The sequence below is a fragment of the Gossypium arboreum genome, chromosome 5, assembly GCF_025698485.1.
Source record: "Gossypium arboreum isolate Shixiya-1 chromosome 5, ASM2569848v2, whole genome shotgun sequence".
NCBI classification, from domain to species: domain Eukaryota; kingdom Viridiplantae; phylum Streptophyta; class Magnoliopsida; order Malvales; family Malvaceae; genus Gossypium; species Gossypium arboreum.
In genome coordinates, this window is record NC_069074.1 from 85,943,554 (window position 1) to 85,964,703 (window position 21,150).

Genomic DNA, 21,150 nt, shown 5'->3' on the forward strand with positions numbered 1-21,150 from the left:
AAATTTATGTATTCAAATTTTTAATTTTTTGTACTTGTTAATAGGAGTTCTACTTGGTGTATTAAATGGTGTTTCAATATCTTTTTTATACTTAATTACCACTCATGTTTCTTCATAAATTATTACAACTTTTGTAATATTTAGTATAATTATATAAAATTACTCAATTACATAATTTATCAATTTTGTAATATTTTATGTAATTATAAAAAACGTTACTTAATTACATAAATTATTACAACATTCACAATGTTACACAAAACAATATCTAATTACATTTAGATAATATTTTATGTAACGCGATTTACACAAAATATTGCAACTTTTTCTAATAATATTTTGTGTAAGAAAGCTCATATTAAGAGAGTTTCTTTTAAGAAATTTCCTTCTATTGTATTTATCTATCTCAAAAGAAACATAATTATGAGTTGTCCATTAATTTGGTAACTTTTTCCAAAATTAAGTAAAATTGTTTTTATTATGTTTAATGACTTTTTAAGTTTGATTATATATTTTAAAAAATTAAGTGAATTTATTACTTTTTCTTTACACGTGATAGTATGTCGTTTCTTTACACGTGGACGCTGCCATAGATGCGGATAGAAGGGGTTTGGGGTTATAGTGAGGGACGACGAGGGTTTTGTGCTTTGGGGGGGAGGGTCTGGCTGCTCAAAAGAAACGACGATGAACAGTGACTGGGCTGAAACGATGGCGTTTGAAGAAGGGGTTAATTTGTCCAAGAATTTAAATTTGAAAAGAGTAAATTTCGAGTCTGACAATGCAAATATTGTAGATATTACTTTTTTGGGGCAGTGTGCGAAAGAGACATATGCGCATTTGAAGGCTTTTGAGTCAGCGGTCATCACGGGGGTGCCCAGGAGCGGCAATAGACTTGCTGATTTTATTTGCAATTTCGTATTGAAAATTAATTGTGCGTGGGTTTTTTATGCGAATTATCCGAAAGAAATTCACGATATTGTAATTCAGGACGCTATTAATGAAATTTAGGTCTTTATGGTCTGTTTTTATCAACAACAAAAAAAATAGTATGTCATCGGTTGATTTGAATTTTTTTTAATGGAAAACTGGGTTGGAGTACTGGAGATTACAGAACTAAAATACACGGGCCAAATTAATAACAAAAATAAAATGCAAAGGCCAAACTCATAAAATAAATAATACAAATATACAGGGGCCAAAAGCGGTATTAAGCCAAAATAAAAGAGAATGAATTAAATTGGAAAAGAAGAAAAGAAAAGAAAAGAAAGAAAGAGTAGAATTAAAAACTAAATGCTGCTTTTATCTTTTAAATAAGCATTAATTATAGGCAAATTGTCCATTTGATGGGGCGAAGGTGGTGTGAAGGATCCAGTTCTGCACGAGGCCAAGCGGTGGAAGGCACTTTATTCAAAGACAATAGTTAATCCATACAAGTTCACTCTCATATTTACCGCTTTAATTTTTGTTCACAGAAGAGCACAATCGTTCTGGTTTCGTTCCGTTTTACGACGCAAGATCTTTGAGAAGAATCAGGTGGCCGTTGACCATCATAATATTTTTCTGCTACTTTATTCACAATCATCACCAAGATATGAACCCTAACCTCTATTAATTTGTTTTTTTTTTTTGTTTTGTTGATGAGAATATTCTTTTATCAGATTGCAAGGAATTTGGTGATTACTATTTTCTGGCTTTTCTTTCTCTTTTGGCCGTCAAGATCTCCTCAAAGCCATGTAGGTACTTTTGCAATACCTATGTTTTGTTTCTTTTTTATTCATTGATTATTTTATCTTACACACTTTCACAAAAAAATCAATTTTAGAAAGTTAAGAAAAATAATCTCATTTACTATTTTTTTAATTTTTGTATTGTATAACTTTAATAAAATAAAAACCAAGCTATAAAATATTACTAAAATCTTCATAAATAAATTTACACCATACCCAAATAAGTTAAAGTCCTATAAATACAAAAAAAAAAATCAGAAAAACAAATTGAAAAAATAACTCCAAAAATCTGAATTATATCTTAAAAGAAAGGCAACTCAGTTTTAAGTACCTTAAAATTGAGATTAAAGAAAGAGAGCATCAGGTCAAAAGCAAATTGTAGAATGAAAAGGGATGTAAATAAATATTGATAGAACATTTTAAAATTTTGATAACTAAAATGATAAATTTTGTAAATATTGTGAGTTAAATTTGTTAATATCTTTTAGATTTAAGATCAAATGGATAGTATATATGTGTAACTATTAAAGGACTAAATTTATTATTAGGCCAATAAAAAAATCTACATTAAACTTATGTTATTGAGTAGTTGAATCGAGAAAATTAATAGTTAGGTGGACAAAATAAAACGAAGTTTATAGTTGGGTGATTAGTAGTACAACAAAGTTCTAAAAAAAAATGAAGGGTGAAAATGTTATTCACTATTTATAGTTTTAGAGTTGGTCCTGGAATCCAGAACACAATAAATCACAAACTTAAGATTAACCCGGATGAAAATTTACTCAAACTTTCATTACTCTTATTCTACAATTTATAACCAAATCTCGGTTCAAAATTACAACAATAGTGGGAAAAAAGAAACTCTCATTTGTAATCAAAACAATTGAGATTCCCGTGTTGTATAAAAAATTGTGATAAATGAACTTACGTCTTACCAGATAAGCTAAAGTACCATAAATACAAAAATATCAGAAAAAACAAAGCAGAAAAAGAACACCAAATCTAAATTATATCTAAAAGAAAGTTAATTGAGCTTTTCAAGTACCTTAAAATTGAGATTAAAAGAAGAGAGCATCAGGTCAAAGGCAAATTGTTGAATGAAAAGAGATGGAGATAGTTATATTGATAGAATATGTACACATTCTAAAATCTTAATAACTAAAATGATAAATTTTGTAAACATTAAGAGCTAAATTTGTTGAATTTTTAGATTTAAGATTAAATTGATAGAATGTATAAATGTTAAAGGACTAAATTTGTTTATTAGGCTAATAGAAAAAGCCCATGTTAAACTTTCGTTCTTGAGTTAATGTCAAATAATATGTAAGTGACTAAAATATTTAGTTCTGTAAAATTTATTGATTGAATTGAAAAATTAATAGTTAGGGACTATTATTGTAGTTTGACCATAATTTTTTTTAAAAAAATTAAGGGCAAAAATTTAATTCGCTATTTGTAATTTCAAATTGGTACTTTTATATATAGTATATAAGTATATATACACATATGGGGAAGGGTTTACTTATACTAGTGTAAATTTAAAGTGGTTTTACACCATCTTTTAAATTTTTGTACAATTAATATTTTAACAATCCAACTGTCATATTTTATTCTCCATCCATATAGATTATACATGTTAAGTCTTGCTTAAATGAAAATGTTCTAAATATTCGTTTTATATAAAAGAATTTAACTGTTAAATATATGTTAATATAGACAATATTTAACCATGAGGTGTGATGTGGTGGTTGTTGATTTCATTCCAGTTGGGGTTCGGTCTCCGCTCATGGGAATAAAGCACATTTCGTGACCAACCATTTTGAAACACCCCTTGCCCAACCCGATCGTTGGATATGAGCTACAGGATGCCATATCTGTTGCTGAAGCAATTACAGTCAAATAAATCATTCAAACAATTACTCATATCATAAACACATTCACATTATGTTTCACAATTAAATCTGAGCCTTAATTGAGCTTATAAAAAATCTTGTTGAGCTGGGCATGAAATAAGACTAAACTGAAAATTTTCAAAATGTGAAAAGAAGGCATCACAACATTCAGGGCTTGGTATCATGGTCCCAAAGACAATAGCCAAATATCAAAATATATTAGGTGGGTATTGTGATATCCAGAGCTTGGTATCGCAATTTCGTAAACCTTACTCAAACTTCCTAACCTGAGGACCAAGTTGCAAAGTTTACAAAACAATTTAGAATCGATATCACGATATCCAATGTGTGGTATTGCGATACTGAAAACAGTCCACTAAGTCCCTATTTTTGGTAAAGTGTCATTTGGTACCTATTTTAATGCTGCCACATTTTCCACCAACTTACTCCTAATTAGCTAATTTTACTTGTACCAAAACACTTCAAATGCATACCAAAACATATACAAATAACCACATTCATCCTTACAACAACTTACAACATTCAATCATCCATTAAACATATCATTCATTTATCAAAGGATACATGTCAAACCATTAACCAAATACTAACTTGATCAATATAAATTCACATCCAAAATTGTCATTTCAAATGCTTTATATTCATTCCAAACCATTTACCAAACCATGTCATTTTTAATTAAGTATTAACACTACCAATATTAAGCATTGGAAAGGTTTCAAGTTATACCAACATTCAAGATTAACTAATACATAAGACCTATATACATGCCACAAAATCGAGATTTAAAACAATTGAAAAATAATTAAATTAATAATGGGATAGTGTGAGCTTCTCATTGATCCGTTTGACGCGTTCCACAAGTTGACAGTTTACAAGGAAAATAGATGTAACGATGTAAGCATATGAAATTCATTTTAACTTACTGATTGCCTCCAAACGTACTCATGTCCAGAGTATGAATACTGCAACAAAAGATATATAAATGAGAAGGTTTCTGCAAGTATACGGGTCAGATTGTAATATAGTTACAATGAAGTAGGTAAGTACTCCGAGTATTGTACCCAAAGAATTGTAGTTTGGGGAAAACTAGTATCAAATCAATTACAGGAAATAATTACTAATCTACTTGAGTCATCAATTAAAAGTATTAATATAAAAGCAAGATGATAATAATTTTAACAAACTAAATAAGTTGAATTAAACCTAAATTTACTCTTAAGTTCATGTATCGGCTTCTCTTGTCCCTTGTTTCAACTACGCGAGTTCCTTTAGCCTAAATCCAATTGCTTTACCTAATTAATTATTGATGTAGGGTTTTAATCAATCAATTAATTGTTACCTTAGCAGGATCTCTTGATTTTTCACTAAACTAACGAGTCGGCAAAAACTACTTATCTCTCGACCTCACAATCCAAACTAGTTCGAGGCTAAGGTGTTCACGGATAGGCCATACCAGTTTTAAATTAATTCTCACCTAAATGACTTCCTAGGATTGTCAAGTCTAGGATTTAAGTTCTTCCTTTCCCAAATAGTTGATCCGTTAAGAAACTCTACCTTTCAATCAATTGATTAAGTTAATACAATTGAAACACGCGAAATATGTATAAAGCATAAAATGGTTCTAATCTTTACACAAACATTTAATTAACAATGTTAAAAAAAAGGAAATATAAATAATAGAATAAGGAAAAAATATGCTCATAGATTTATCAAGGTAAAAACACAACTTCAAAGTAATCTCCACTCGCAATCGTCTAACATTGAAATAGGATCTTCCAATTACATGAACATAAAATAAACTAAGAAAAACTAAGAATGAAGTGAAAATCTAAGAAAATAGTTTGTCACTGAAATCCCCCCTAAATTGTGTTCAATGGAGCCTATTTATAACATTAGGGTTGCCCGTCGTCATTAACTGTAACACTCCAAAACCTAGCCTAGAAGTTTCGATCGGATCTTGGAGGTTACATTGACCACCGAAGTGATCCAAAAACAATTTACAAAAAGAATTGTTACAAACTTATTCTGAATACGGTTTGCTTAAAATAAACTACAACGTTTAACAAATCATACGCCGAGTTTGGAATCAAACAGATAGAATTTCAAAAGACTGACGTTATAAAAAACTTATTTGCAGCGGAGAATGTAATACTTATTGTTTGAATGTAAAGTACAAACTAGTAATTTCTGTTTAGAACTTACATTGTATTAAAGTTTAAACCAAAGATTTCAAAAAATCAAAACCATTTATGAAAAAGATATACCAAATTTGAAATCCAAAAACCGTAATCAAAACCTTATTTCAAATTAACACTTTGGGAGTCCAAATTAAATTATACCACATTCGATAAAAATACTGCTAATAGTCCAATTGAAAATGATTTCAAAAAATTATTCAAAGCCTTAAAAAGTCCAAACCGAATTGAGAAAACCCGAGAAGAAGTTCTGAGAACACCAATATACTAAGTCCAACACCAGACACGAAAAATACCTAAAAGAGAGAAAACTAAGAGGGGGTGAACTATATGAGCTCAATGTGAGTCTGAAACATAAAACGTATGGCAGAAGACGGAGTAACACAATAAATATTCCAGACAAATATATATGTATACAAATCACTTACTAAAATCTCAAACAGGTAATTCAAAATACAAAATGTTTCCAAATCATACCAAACTATAGAAACGATGTCCCAACCATACGTAATAATCAGAACACATCATAACACATTAACCATATTGCCAATAACCAAATGTTCATACAAGCAAACGTATATCCAGATGCAAAACGAATGCAACAAGTCAAAATCCCACCCCACCAACTAAACACCACTTCGTCCACCTTCCACACCACATAAGGGCTACAGTAGGCCTGTCCACCCTGCACACCACATAGATCCATAATAGGCTCATCCACTTTACACACCACAATGTGGAACTAAGCCACTTGAGTAAATGTATACAACTAAGCTAGTACATGTGTAGTATAGTGCGATAAACCGTTGTATAGAAGTATTGCAGATAAAACTGCCAAATTAGTCTTCCTTCTCTCTATAACCAAATCCCCGAAATTTTTATGCTAATGCAGTAATGCACACATTACGCAAACAAACATACAGAAACAGACATTCACATTTCCAGTTGAACAGATTCAAATTTAGTTATACATGTATTCCAATACTAAGTTATGACAACAACAATAAACTCAAATTTATTCATCAAATAAACAAACAATGAAGTTAAAGCCCATAAATGCACATACATACACGAACCTAAACTAGATCGAGTCTTAAACACAATTACCAAGGCTTAACCAAGGGTCAGATTACACAGAACATAAAACAAGACGATTTATGACTCAAAACAAAAATTTGTGGAACAGGGCCACATGACCGTGTACTCCGGCTGTATGGAAGGGTCTAGGCTATGTGAATAACAACATGGCCGTGAAATAGGCACACGTCCATGTACAAGAAACACATGTTTGTGTGAAAGAAGCATACAGCCGTGTGGAGTAGACACACGCCCGTATGTCTGGGTTACATGGTCGTGTGAGCAGCCCATGTAACTCACTATCCAAAAGTGTCAAATTAAGGAGTAGAGTAGACACAACCGTGTGGAAATCTCACACACTCATGTGGCTAAGAGACACGGTCGTGTGTCCAAGGTACATGCTTGTGTGAGAATCGAAAAAAATCCCCAACAGCAGTCATGCGGCTGTGTGGCCTTAAAATTCGTCAAAATCCATAAATTTCCAATGTCACACGGCTGTGTAGAGCACCCATGTCATCACGAAACCACACCGAAACAGGCCAAAAAAACATGTTTTTCTTCAGCAAATCGATCCCTAACATCTACAGTATTGAATCACACACCAAAACCATTTGAAGATAATGCATTTCACTATCAATTCAACCCCTAACCACTTAATTTCAGGATCACACCTGATATATGCTCCCAACACACTAACAATCGATCGACGCACCCTAACTATTGTTCTGAAACTTAATTACAAAAAAAACACAACTTAAAAGGAATTCGATTAGGATGGAATAAACACAGTTAAGAGGAAAAACCAATCAATACCAAAACCACACACTTACACTTCTTCTTGAATCCGATTTGGAACGAGAACGAAAAATCATGCTAACCTCCAACGAGACAAAAATCAACACCAGTATTGGAGTAAAAGAAGTAAATTGAAGAACAAATGAAAATAGTTAAGGAACGAAAGAAAAGAAAAATGTATGAAACCCCCAAAAAATCCAAAATTAGAAATTTGGGAGATAGGAGAAGAGACAAACATGAGAGTGGGAATGAAGGAAACGAAAGTGCCAAAACTGGGATATTTTCTCTTTAAATTAAAAATAAATAAATAAGTATTTAAAACTTAAAAAAAAAACTAAAGTAAAATTAATTCCTCTAAACACACATGAGGACTTGAACCCAGGACCCAAAGGTAAACTAACACACCTATTACCATCGAACCAACAAGCTTATTCTGACACTAAACCGCAAAAATAAACCCAATTGCTCAACCTACTCACTGACCCTAACCACAAACCTCAAAAATTTTAACCCTAAATTTTGGGGGTTATATTAACCCTAGGTCAGCTGGTCTTTTTATGTTAAAATACATTGTGCAGACCAAAATGCCCTCAACTCGTTAATGCTTTCACGTACAAGGCCGATGTCACAACATCCACTAGTAATGTTGCGACATCAAAGGCAATTTGCTTAGTTTAGACTCAAGTTCAAGGGTGTGTCGCGACATCCACTAGCTATGTCGCGACACCGAAGGCATTATGATGATTCTGGCCTTCTGCTCACTATGTTACGATGCTGGGCTTTCGTATTGCAACATGGCGACCAACTTTGAGCTCTCATGCCTCCATCTCATGCCTCCAAATGGTATCCTGCACACTTAACTAATACGTTAGTCTTCCTTTAGGCCTCTTTCAGCCCATAAGGTTATAAAATCAGCTCAAATCACATTTTTATTAAATGGAAACTAAAATAGAAAAGCTAAATAAAACATAATAAGATAGCTTATATTCAAGCTCTTTAAGTACGAAAACTAGTTTAATTTGCTACAACAAATTACGACAAATCAAACTCCCCAACACTTGAGTCATTGCTTGTCCTTAAGCAATGTAAACATATAATTAAAATAGACAAACTAAAGAACAGAAAAATAATCATGGAAACAAAAAGAAAATATTTAATTGTAAATAAAAGTAAACAAAAACAAAAAGGCAAAATAAAAAAAAATTAAAATGGTTTTTTTCTTTAAACAAGCTAGAGTTAGTGAAGATGGGTGTAAATAAGAACCTCACATCTGAACTCCCCCACACTTAACTTTTTACTTGTTCTCAAGCAAACCAAGTCTAGACACATAGAATATAATAAGAAGATGTCCCTTATATTTTATTACTACTATGAACATTGTTGTCAAATATTAAAGGTATAACAATTCTTATCGCACATGTAACTTAATCTTGATAGTTCAATGCCTTGAAACTTTTTAAAGTAAATTAGGATTAGTTTACAGAGTTTCATTACTAACACATTAGAAGTGATACCTATGACCAAATATTTAACAATATCACCATTAACAAAAATCAAACAGATATGTAGGATACACAATCATGTGAATAAAAAAATTCATCAAGTATAATTGTTAGTAATTCTGGAAGATTATGCACAGAGAATGCCTGAGTCACATTGGTCTTCTAGGCTTGTAACATTCTGAGGCTTAGGATGGTATGAGTTCAAAGAAAGATATAGGTCAAAACAATTCAAACACTAGAAATAGTTAGGCACATGACATTGTTCCTTCTCTTCCCCCTAAATGTCTCATCCAAGCTCATCGCCTTTTGTCTCCCTCTCTCACTTACCTTATCTCTCCATGTAGGAAGATACAATATAATGCTAGTGACTATAGTCACTTTAACGATTTTTGAATAAGAATCAATTCAAGCATTCATGTCTTTACAACTATCTATAAGAATTATATCTCATATGATATCATCAAACATTTTTACTTAGGTACTTCTAATCTATTATGCAATTTAACTAAGTAACACAATCAATTTCCTTTAAAAATAATCAAATTATCTCATATCAATAAAAAATTTCATGCTTGGCAAAAATTATTATATGATTTATTATTTTCAACCACTATTCACAGTATTAATATAATCCAAGTACCATGCAACAAAACAATAATTTTCTTTTTTTTGTAAATAAATAATCAACTAAAGTAAAGTAAACAAATAAACAAAAACATACAGGTTAATTTTATGCACCTTCTCCCCACACTTTAGAACATACATTGCCCTTATCAAAAAAAATTAAAGTGCAAACAAGAAAACTTCCTTGAGCTGGCTGGATTCTTGTTGTTATGATAATCTCGGGATTTATGTGCTCTAGGCGTACGACAATGTACCTAAAAAATACTACGACAAGAAATATGAAATATAATATTAAAAAGAAAAAGAAAAAGAAGAATTGTCGATAATGGATGATAGAATGTCTAAGAATATTTGGATTAACTTGGGCCTTCAATATTGCAATGTGCGTTTTGTGTATGATGTTGCGACGTCGAGCCCAGTTTCTGGCGGCTTCATTTTTTTCTGTTCTGTCACTCCATGGTATCTACCTTGTTGTCGAAAAAAAAAACTAGACAAAATAATATTAAAATAAATTAATAAGATAATAAAATAATAATAACAAAATTTAAAGCAAGACATAGAAGTTATTTAAAAATTGGGACGATCTGTGCCTTCATCATGGAAGAACTTCCAGCTGATTCTTGACACTTTGATTCGACGTTTGTTCCACTGTCAATATATATGAACCAGTCCCTTCAGTCGATTCCAATGCTGTTGTCTTATTTTCGACTGGCATGACATTCACATTTCAAGCTATTTAGTATCAAATCCGAGCCAACCCAAATTGTTTTCTAGGTATTATTTCCTCAAGCTTCCTCCATTCATGTCGCATGAGGTTTTAGTCACTTGAGCTTTGTTACCCTTGTCGGATGAGAATGAATCCAACTCATCGATCTCTTCGACTGGCATTTTCTCTACTATGACCAGAAAGTGTATTGGCTCTTCTACACTTTCATTCAGAATCGATTTAAGCTCTATGTTAGTGGTTACTTCTATTTTTACGTTAACAACTACATCTATTGTTACATTTGTTTCTACGTTAATTAGATCGGGGACACCTTAGGGTATGTTTAGTTCATCAACACAATCATCAATTCCAAACTCTTGTTGATTTCCATCATGTAAGTCCGGATGATTGTCGACAATACAGTGGTCATAATACTCAGAGTTGAGAACATTATGTACGATATCTTCCCATTGAGGTAAGGCCTCTAATATCTCTCGGAGCATTGCCATCATTTGTGTCATCTTATTTGAATTTTTTGATAGTATGTTGGATGTTTCGTTGTTAGCTTGGTAGATTTGATCACACTTAGATAGATATTTATTCGGTTCACGTACGGGTTCCTCCGGGTACTTACTTTTATCTTCATAGTCATAACTTTCATACACATCGTAATGTAGCTCAACCAGATGTTCGGGCTTATTGTATTCGTTGTCATTACTTCACTAGGTTGACGAAGCTCCGTTCAACTAAATTTGTCCTTTATTGTGCCAAAAAGACAACTCATTTGACTCAGACCAACTATCATCATCATCATCATCAAATTTATTCATGTGTGTGTCTATGTTCTGGGTTGAAGGTTTGTTAGGCTCCATTGTTCTGCATGCCAATATCTCTTTTGGATTAGAAAGAGACTATTCAGTATTCGAGCATATCAATATTTTTATCATCTAATTCATACAGAGGTTCATATAAATACCCTTCTTTTCCACATTCGTTATACGAACTTTATTGATCCATCGAATCTCCATCTAACCAACTTGATTCCATATTGTCATATAAATTATCCCATGTCTTTCCTTTATACCAATTGTAATCACCATTAATTTCATTCATGATTAGATTTTCTTAATCAACAAGAAAATTAATAAAATAACAAAAATAATGAGAAATGAAAATAAAGTTGAATTAATAAAAATAGCACACTATCTAACCCATTCATCTTTTGACTAATATTATTTTGCAAGTAATTAATTCAATAACAATTATCATTGTCACAATCCACGACAACGGTGCCAACAACTTAACCGTCTCTTAACGTTCAGAGTATGAATATTGCATCAAAAGATACATAAATGAAGCGGTGTCCGTAAGTACACAGGTCAGGTTGTAATATAATTAAAACAAGGTAGGTAAGTACTTCGAGGATCGTACCAAAAGGATTGTAGTTTGGGAAAAACTATTATCAAACCAATTACGGGAAATAATTACTAATCTACTTGAGTCACGAATTAGTAGTGTTAATATGGAAGCAAGATGATAATAATATTAATAAACTAAATAAATTTAATTTATCATAAATCTACTCCTAAGTTCATGTATCGGCTTCTCTTATCCCTTGTTTCGACTACACAAGTTCCTTTAGCCTAGATCTAATTGCTTTGCCTAATTAATTATTGATGTAGGGTTTTAATCAATCAACTAGTCATTACCCTAGCAGAATCTCTTGATTTTCCACTAAACTAACGAGTCGGCAATAACTACTTATCTCTCAACCTCACAATCCAGATTAATTCGGGGCTAAAGTGTTCACGGATATGCCATACCAATTTTGAGTTAATTCCTACTTAAATGACTTCCTAGGGTTGTCAAGTCTAGGATTTAAGTTCTTCCTCTCCCAAACAGTTGATCTGTTAAGAAATTCTAACTTTCAATCAATTGATTAAGTTAATACAATTGAAACACGCGAAATATGTATAAAAGCATAAAGTGTTCTAATCTTTACACAAACATTCAATTAGCAATGTTAAGGAAAGAAATATAAAGAATAGAATAAGGAAAAGAGATGATAATGGATTTATCAAGGTAAAAGCGCGGCTTCGAAGCAATCTTTACTCGCGATCGTCAAAAGTTGGAATAGGATCTTCGATTACACGAACATAAAATAAACTAAGAAAAACTAATAGTGAAGTAAAAATCTAAGAAAATAATTTTTATTTCTGAAATCCCTCTTAAATTGTGTTCAATGAAGCCTATTTATAAAATTAGGTTGGTCATCGTTGTTAACCCTAAGTTGGCTAACGTTTTTTCATTAAAATACATTGTGTAGATTAAAACGCCCTCAAATCATTAATGTTTTCACGTCTAGGGCCAGTGTCACTACATCCACTAGCTATGTCGTGACATCAAAGGCAGTTTGCTTGGCTTAGACTTGACTTCTAGGTGTGTCGCGACATTCACTACCTTTGTTGCGACACCGGAGGCAGTATGGTGATTTGGCCTTCTGCTCACTATATTGCGATGCTGGACTTCCGTGTTACAACATGGTGATCAACTTTGAGCTCTTATGCCTCCAAATGGTGTCCTGCACACTTACCATATACGTTAGTCTTCCCTTATGCCTCTTTCGGCCCTTAAGGTCATAAAATCAGCTCAAATCACATTTTTTTATTAAATAAAAACTAAAATATAAAAACTAAATAAAACATAATAAGATTGTTTATATTCAAGCTCTTTTAAGTACAAAAACTAGTTTAATCTTCTACAATATATTACGACAAATCACTTATAATGTAGTCGTAAAGCAGCTAAAAGTTTGATTAAGGGAAGTACACCTATCAATTAATAGTATAGCTACGATGAGCAAAGATATTATTCCCACATGGACTAAAAAAAATAGGAATTATCATCTTTCTATTATTTAAACGAAAAATTGGTGTCATTGATTAAAACTAAGATTAACTAAATTAATTAAGTAAATAACATGACAAAGAGCAAATCAGGAAAATAAACGATTAACAACCAAGAAGCGACACAATACTGAGGAAAGAATTTACTTAGACTTCATCTGTCATTATCAATCTATATTAAGTAATTTCTTCACTTAGTATATTGATTCATAGAAATCTCTAAATTATGCTAATATCTCTCTTAAAAACTAAGAGCAAGTGACTTTAAGTTGATTAATTGAAATTTCTTTTTAATTAAAATCCCTATTAATTCGATCTATGGATCAACCTTTTAGATTTGACTCAAATATGATAGATTTATGTCGTTTTATTTCTAGGATTGCATGCAACTCCACTTAATTACGCTAGATCTACTCTTAAACATGGTTTATCCCTGCTCTGATTTAAGCACATCAAACATGGATTAATAGCTTAGAAATATTAAACCAAGAATTAAGCACACATAATTGAGAATAAGATCCAAATATTTATTTCGTAAAAATAGAAACCAAATAATAGAATCCATCCTAGGGTTCATCTCTCTAACTAATTAGAAAATTAGTTCATGATAGCAAATAAAAAAATCCCAAAGACAGTATATCCATGAGAAACAAAGAACTCATAATAAACTTTAAAGAAATCAAAATGAAATCTTTAATCTTGATGGAAATTTGCTTTAGAGTCGACTTTAATGGTATTTTTCGAGTTGTTTTCTTCAATAATCTATGACAACTCCATACTATCTTTTTATTTTTTTTTCATATAAAGGTCTTAGAATGCCTGAAAAAGTTGAAAAAACAAGCTTTCCCGCATATTTGGAGTGCAATTTGCAAACCGACTGGGTCTGACACACGCCCGTGTGTCAGCCCATGTGGCCTATGTACCTTGCTCTAATTTTTTGGTTTTCGCTCCTTTTGCTCCCAAATGCTATTTTAAGTATAGAAATATAAATTTGAAGGACTAGGAGCATCAAATTCACCATTTTACATCGATTAGTTCTCCAAAAATGCATAAAGAATGAAGCTAAAACATGTTACTTTTGGCATTTATCAACTTACCTTGACATTAGTACAAATTAAGCATTTCAAACACATTGGTATATAGCATGGCATCCTTTGGCATTCTTATACTTTCAAATTCATTTGAACAAATGCAAGTTAGTTCACTTACATATCAAGAACTTATAACACAAATCATAAACATATACAACAATTCCATCTTATATCATATACTATCCAATTTATAATCAACTTATAAAAATAAGTGATTCAAATCATGTTCAAATCAATCCAATAATTTTCATTTCCGTCACGTTACCGTTTTCTCGTCCCAGAGAACCTTCGTAAATTGAACTCAGATACACGAGACTACAAGTTCACAATGGTTAGGGTTGCTTACACAAGCTGACATCTATGAATTTGCTCACATAAACTGACATTGTATTAAGGTTACTAGTCCAGATTAAACCAATGATACATATAAACCGAGAATCTGCAATAAATGATGAATCTCATATAACCATGATCCCTGATCATTTTCATATTTGACCCTAATGGCATACTATAAGTATCCTAATCCTTTACTAAGTTCACACGGGCATTATTATTGTAATCGTATCATTTCAATTCATGTAACCATATATTTCATACTTTACAATTTATCCATTTGATGTCCAAACTCTCTAAAATCACATCAATATAACTAATAAGCAATATAACACAATTCAAACATAACAAGAAACAACATAGTAAGTTCCATATGAACTTACTTGGCAAAACAACAAACGAGCAATTCTTTATGGATTAATAATCAATTTTGTCCTTTTTCCAATCTATACAATAATTTGATTCAATTTATCAATTCCAAATATCTTATAATTTCCTATTATATGCATGAACCAATTAAATTTTATTTTTTTGAATGCCCCTTAATTTTTGCATATTATTCAATTTAGTCCCTAAAACCAAAATTGTAATATCTTACAAATTTGAGTTTCTATTTAGAAAACAATCTCAATTACATCCTTTTAGGTCACTCAATATCAATAATTATAGAAATTTCACACCGAATATTCAATTCACTTTAGTCCTTTTTAACAAAACTAACTATTCACACTTTACAATATAGTCCCTTTTTACTTCTAAGCTTAAAATATATCAATTTAACACAAATTTCTTTAAGAAATCATCAATGGAAACTTTTAGAAACTTTAATAGTTTTGCATATTGGTATATGAGCTAACTAAATCAAGCTTTCATAACCTCAAAAACATAAAATTATAAGAAAATGACTAAATTGAAATTCCTATAATAAAAGGCCAAAAGCTCCAAACCCTTCAATTCTTTTCTCCAATGGTGGTTTCAGTGGAGAAATATGAAGATGAAGACTTCTTCCCTTTCTTTCCACCTTTAATTTATTTTATACATATATTTTATACAATTTTCTTTTTAATTAAAACTTTAATATTATAAATATATACCGATATCACCTGCCGTCCACTATACACATAACAAAATGGTTTATTTTCTGTTTTAGACCTTGGTTTAATTTCCATATAAATCCTTAAACTTTTGGCTAATTAAAAAAATCTATAACGATAAAATTTTACAATTTAGTTCATATATCAATTTGACAAAATTAAGATACCAAACTTTAATACTAACTAATATTTATAGACTCCAACATCGAAAATGCGATTTTGAAACCGCTGCTTCCGACACCACTGAAAAATGGATTGTTACATATTTACTTCTTCGAAAATCACTCGGGGCGAAGGGATAAATAACTAACATTAAATTAAATACTTACATTTTATTATGAAATATTAAAATATTTTAATTTTGAATATTTCTGGAAAATTTTAAAATAGAAAAAAGTTGTATGTATTTAGCAACTATTAGACTACTTGATATGCCAATGCATTCATTCTTCAACGAATTAATTAATACCTGGACTTGATGCAGGGACGTCATGGAGGCAGCGGCGGTAGGGGCTCAAGTCTCCATTGTCAGACTATTTACGAGGCCTCTGATTTACCACCTAAATTTCAAAAAATATGTGCAAGAATTCAGAATAGCTGAAACTGTGTTGCTAGCCCGGAAGGCAGATATTGAATCTCAATTGCAAGAACAGCTTCGTTATGTGGGAGGAAGAGCAACGAGGGCAGTTGAAATTTGGCTACAAAAAGTACTGGAGGTTATTAATGACGCACAATATGTTGCAGATATGGTCAGGAAAGGGAAATATCTTTCGCGTTCTAAAGTAGGGAAGCGTGTTGTACAAATAACTCTTGAAATGGAGGAATTATGCGCAAAAGTTTATTCGTTTAAGAGCTTGGTGGTTCATGATGCTCCCTCGATTGATATTGTAGGTAATTCTCCTGTAATAGAGAAAATTTACAATTATTTGATAGGGCAGGAAGTTAGAATGATTGGAGTGTGGGGGATGGGAGGAAGCGGGAAAACCACCATAATGAGGCATGTTTACAAAAAATTGCAGGAAGAAGCTAAATTTAGTAAAATGATTTGGATAACGGTATCCCAAAGATTTGATATCCGTAAGCTACAGAAGGACATTGCACACTTATTGAGTAATGACTTGTCAGATGATGAGACTACAATTGAACGTGCAGCAAAGCTATATGAAGAGTTGAGGAAAACAGGGAGCTACCTACTAATACTTGATGATGTATGGCAGAGTTTTTCTCTTGAAAATGTTGGAATCCCTGAGCCATCTGCAGATAATGGATGCAAGATAGTATTGACATCGCGTGCAAGAGAGGTTGTTCAAAAGATGGGTTGTAAGGAAGTCCAAGTGGCAGTACTTTCTAAGGATGAGGCCTTCCAGTTATTCTTAAGCAAAGTTGGAGAAGATGTGTTGTCGGCTGATCCAACCATACGACCAGTTATGAAAAATATAGTTGAGAGATGCGGTGGTTTGCCGCTTGCAGTTGTCACAGTAGCCAGTTCAATGAGAGGGGTACATGATCCTCTTCATTGGAGGGATGTTTTAAACCAATTGAAAGGAAGCAGAGATGTGCAGCATGATGTGTTCCATATTATTAAATTCAGTTATGATCATCTAGCAGAAACATGTAAATATTGTTTCTTACACTGCGTACTATATCCTGAAGACTATAGAATCTCAAAAGAGGAGATAATTGAATATTGGATAGAAGAAGGACTTTTAGATGAAATGGGGAGCAGAAAAGAAATGAAGATTAAGGGCCATGTTTATTTGCAAAGGATTTTAGATAGTTGCTTGCTACAAGGGCCCAATGGCAAGAACATTGTAATGATGCATGATGTTGTGAGAGATATGACACTGTCTTTGATAGCAAAAGATCATGGGTTTTTTGTGAAAGCTGGTATGAAATTGAAGGAGCTACCAAATGAACTAGAAGAGGCTCTAGATATGGAGAAGGTTTCCTTGATGGAGAATTTCATATCTAAAATACCTCCAGAAATGTCTCCAAAGAGTAAAAAGCTCACAACCTTGTTATTGTCAGGTAACTCCTTGGAAGAAATCCCTGAATCTTTCTTCAGCCATATGCATGCACTCAAGTATCTTGACCTTTCTAGAAATCCTATCAAAATTTTGCCAAATTCCATCTCCAATTTGGAGAATCTGACTGCATTACTACTTTCGGAATGCAAAAATTTAGAGGAGGTTCCCTCTTTATCGAAACTTCTAGCTTTAAAGAAGTTGAACCTTGAAAAAACAAAAATCAAAGAGGTTCCTCAAGGTATGGAATTCTTGGTAAATCTAAGGTATCTCAATCTTAGATTCATTTCGTGTTTAGAAGAGATCCCGCAAGGTCTTTTGCCGAAACTCCTATGTCTTCAATACTTGGCAATACATCCAACACTGTCAAGACCAGAGGAGATAATGGAATTGAGCAGGTTGGAAACATTTGAAGGTAGGTTTGCTGATCTGCAAGACCTAAGCAAATATGTTGACTTTCTTCTGGAACAAAGTCAAAGGAACATCAAGTACTTCATTTTGGTGGGCAAGACTGTTGAGTATAAGTTACATTCTTGTACCAACTCTGTCACAGTAAAAGATTGTATCACCGCAGGCAGTCGTGTGCTTCCTTCGAATGTCGAGGAATTCGGAATTGAGAAGTGCAATGACTTGAGCAGCTTAAATGGAGTTTCTGGACTGCAAGTGGCAACCTTTTTGAAAAAATGCAGAATTGAGGAATGTGAAGGGCTGGAGTCTGTTTTTTCCTCTAGTTGTCCTCCACTTAAAAGCCTCGAGTCCCTAGTTCTTCGGCATTTGAAGAATCTGAATGTCCTAGTTGCGTATCCAGATCCATTCCTCCAAGCCTTTTCTTCTCTTAAAGTACTTTTCTTAGTTAAATGTCCCAAAATAAAGATTCTGTTCTCAACTAAGCTGCTGCTGCTGCAACATCTCATCAACTTGGTACAAGTCATTGTTTGGGGTTGTGATCAAATGGAGGAAATAATAGAATCAGAAGAAGAAGAAAAAGGAGAAATCGTTAGCGATACCACTGAATTTACATTTCCAAATTTAAAGGAACTGGGATTATGGCATCTACCAGAATTGAAGAGCATTTGCAGCGCAAACAGAGTAATGCTTTGTGAATCTCTCCAAAAGCTTGAGATATGGAATTGTCCGAAGTTAAAGAGGATTCCTCTGAAGCTGGATATTTCCTTTGACAATGGCAAAGTATCTCACCATTCTCCTCTAAAAGACATCAAGATGAAATCAAATGAATGGAAATCCATCGAGTGGGACCATCCCGAGGCTAAAAAGGCCCTTCTACCATTAGTGAGGATCATGTAGCGGTCTCATATAGTGGAGTCAATTGTCCAAGGCAAGCCCTGTCATCTCCCTTATAATTTAAATGGTTCCAACTTATTTTTTTCTGTTTTACATTCAACATTTATGTTGTTTTCAGCTTTTCATAACTCTCTACATCACTGCCATCAGAAGCAAATTCCAGGCCTGAGTGGAGAAACAGAACTCTTGAACAAAAAAAAAAAAAAAAAAGGGAAATGACTATGGATTGCATTGATCATCTTCTGTATCGTAATTTCTTTTATCATCCCAACTTTAGTCTTTAATGCTAGTTTGTATTTGTCTGGAACCTGTTTTCTTTTTTTGTTAAGCTGTATTCGTTCCCTGGAAAGGGTCCTTTATGTTGTAACATCTGAACAATAAATTATGCTTCTGTTTGTACAATTTCAGTTGAAGTTGGTACGAAAACTTTATACCAGAACCACTGTTTTCAATTTTCGTATGCCTGTTGATTTCTTTCGCATAAAGTACATCAATTTCGAAATGTTCTTATATTGATCATATTTGGGGGCTTTTTATTTGATATAATTATTTATTTAGTCCTCTAATTTCACAAAAAATTATCATTTTAGTCATTCATTTAATTTTTCGTTTTTCTTTTAACTTTTAAACTTGCATATTTTTATCAAATCACACTAAATTAGATGAAAAAGTTAACTTTGTTAATGTGAACGTACACGTGAATTAATTATAATGTTTCGTATTTAGGGTTACATACATACGTGGATTAGTAACACCCAGTATATATGTAATTTGTGGTCTTGTTGGGCGACCTCCATGAACGAAAATCATAAGAATGAACCAAAAATGTGACGGTTTAGATAGCCATGCAATATGCATTATAAATTGCTTTCTTCTTCTTCTTCTTCCAAATGCTACCATGGCCTCACATGCATACTTGATATTTTGATTAAATCATGTATACCCGCCTAGCTCTTCCCTACCTTGACTTTGACGTGCATTATTTTGCATGTGTTTCATGTGGTTAAGTGTTTTTTAATGCAAGTTTAAATTTCTTGCATTATGAAATTCAAGACATTTTTCCCCTCATGGTGCGTCTTTTATTGAGCTAGCCTAACGCTTTATTTGTTTGCATGTATGACTTGCGACAATGTTTGAGACGAATTCCCTACCCTGCGAGCTTCCATGCATTTTGTTTTAGTATCGGCATAGCTCATATATTAGAAGTGTAATATTAATATATTTCATATTTTAGAATTGGAGCACCGAGATATCTCATATGTTAGAAGTGTTGAAAAACATGTAATTTTTGGAAACTTTGAGGTATATTCTCAATTGGTAAAGGTAAAGGTGAAGAATTGAATCATAAAATTATGGTTTTATATTTTACTCCATGAGACCTTTACAACGGTAAATCACATGCTTAAAATGGTTAAGTGATGAATGGAAAATTGATGCTCAAAATAAATTACTTGTAAATTATGTTGAGAAAAATGAAAAGCATTAGCCACACATTGATTGGGAATCAAGTGTGGAACTTGTATTTATGTGTAAAGCAACTTAATAATTATTGAAAGAATAAAATAATGCTCCTCATTGCATGGACGGAAGCGTTAGTCCCGTAATGCGGAGAAGCGATGAATACTCCTTGAGAAGGTTAAGCGCGGATTCTAAGCATTAAAGATAAATAGTAATAAACAAAGGAATATCGCAAGATGTGTTTGAAGGCAAGTTGCCAACCAAGGATGTGAAGGAGTAGAAGACTCTATTTGAAGAACAAATCTTTGGCACAAAAGACTGGGATAGTCAAGTGTGGATCAGATTTGGTTGAGAATAAGGCCAAGGTTAAATATGAATTGCTTGAGCAGGGTCAACTTGA

At 32.5% G+C, this 21,150-nt stretch overlaps 1 protein-coding gene across 5 annotated transcripts; it reads left to right on the top strand.

The window, feature by feature from the left end:
* The first annotated feature begins 452 nt into the window (after window positions 1-452).
* Window positions 453-19,744, top strand: LOC108457847 (probable disease resistance protein At4g27220). Of its 5 annotated transcripts, none has more exons than XM_053028559.1 (4): window positions 453-1,533; window positions 1,659-1,733; window positions 16,451-19,326; window positions 19,443-19,744. In XM_053028559.1, coding segments are annotated over exons 2-3 (2,847 nt in total). In that variant the 5' UTR covers window positions 453-1,533; window positions 1,659-1,731; the 3' UTR covers window positions 19,296-19,326; window positions 19,443-19,744. The 5 variants fall into 5 exon arrangements, with proteins under 5 accessions (XP_052884519.1, XP_052884518.1, XP_017612510.1 ...); XM_053028558.1 differs by having other exon boundaries at window positions 454-1,533; window positions 1,659-1,737; XM_017757021.2 differs by having other exon boundaries at window positions 457-1,533; window positions 19,411-19,744.
* The last annotated feature ends 1,406 nt before the right edge of the window (window positions 19,745-21,150 follow it).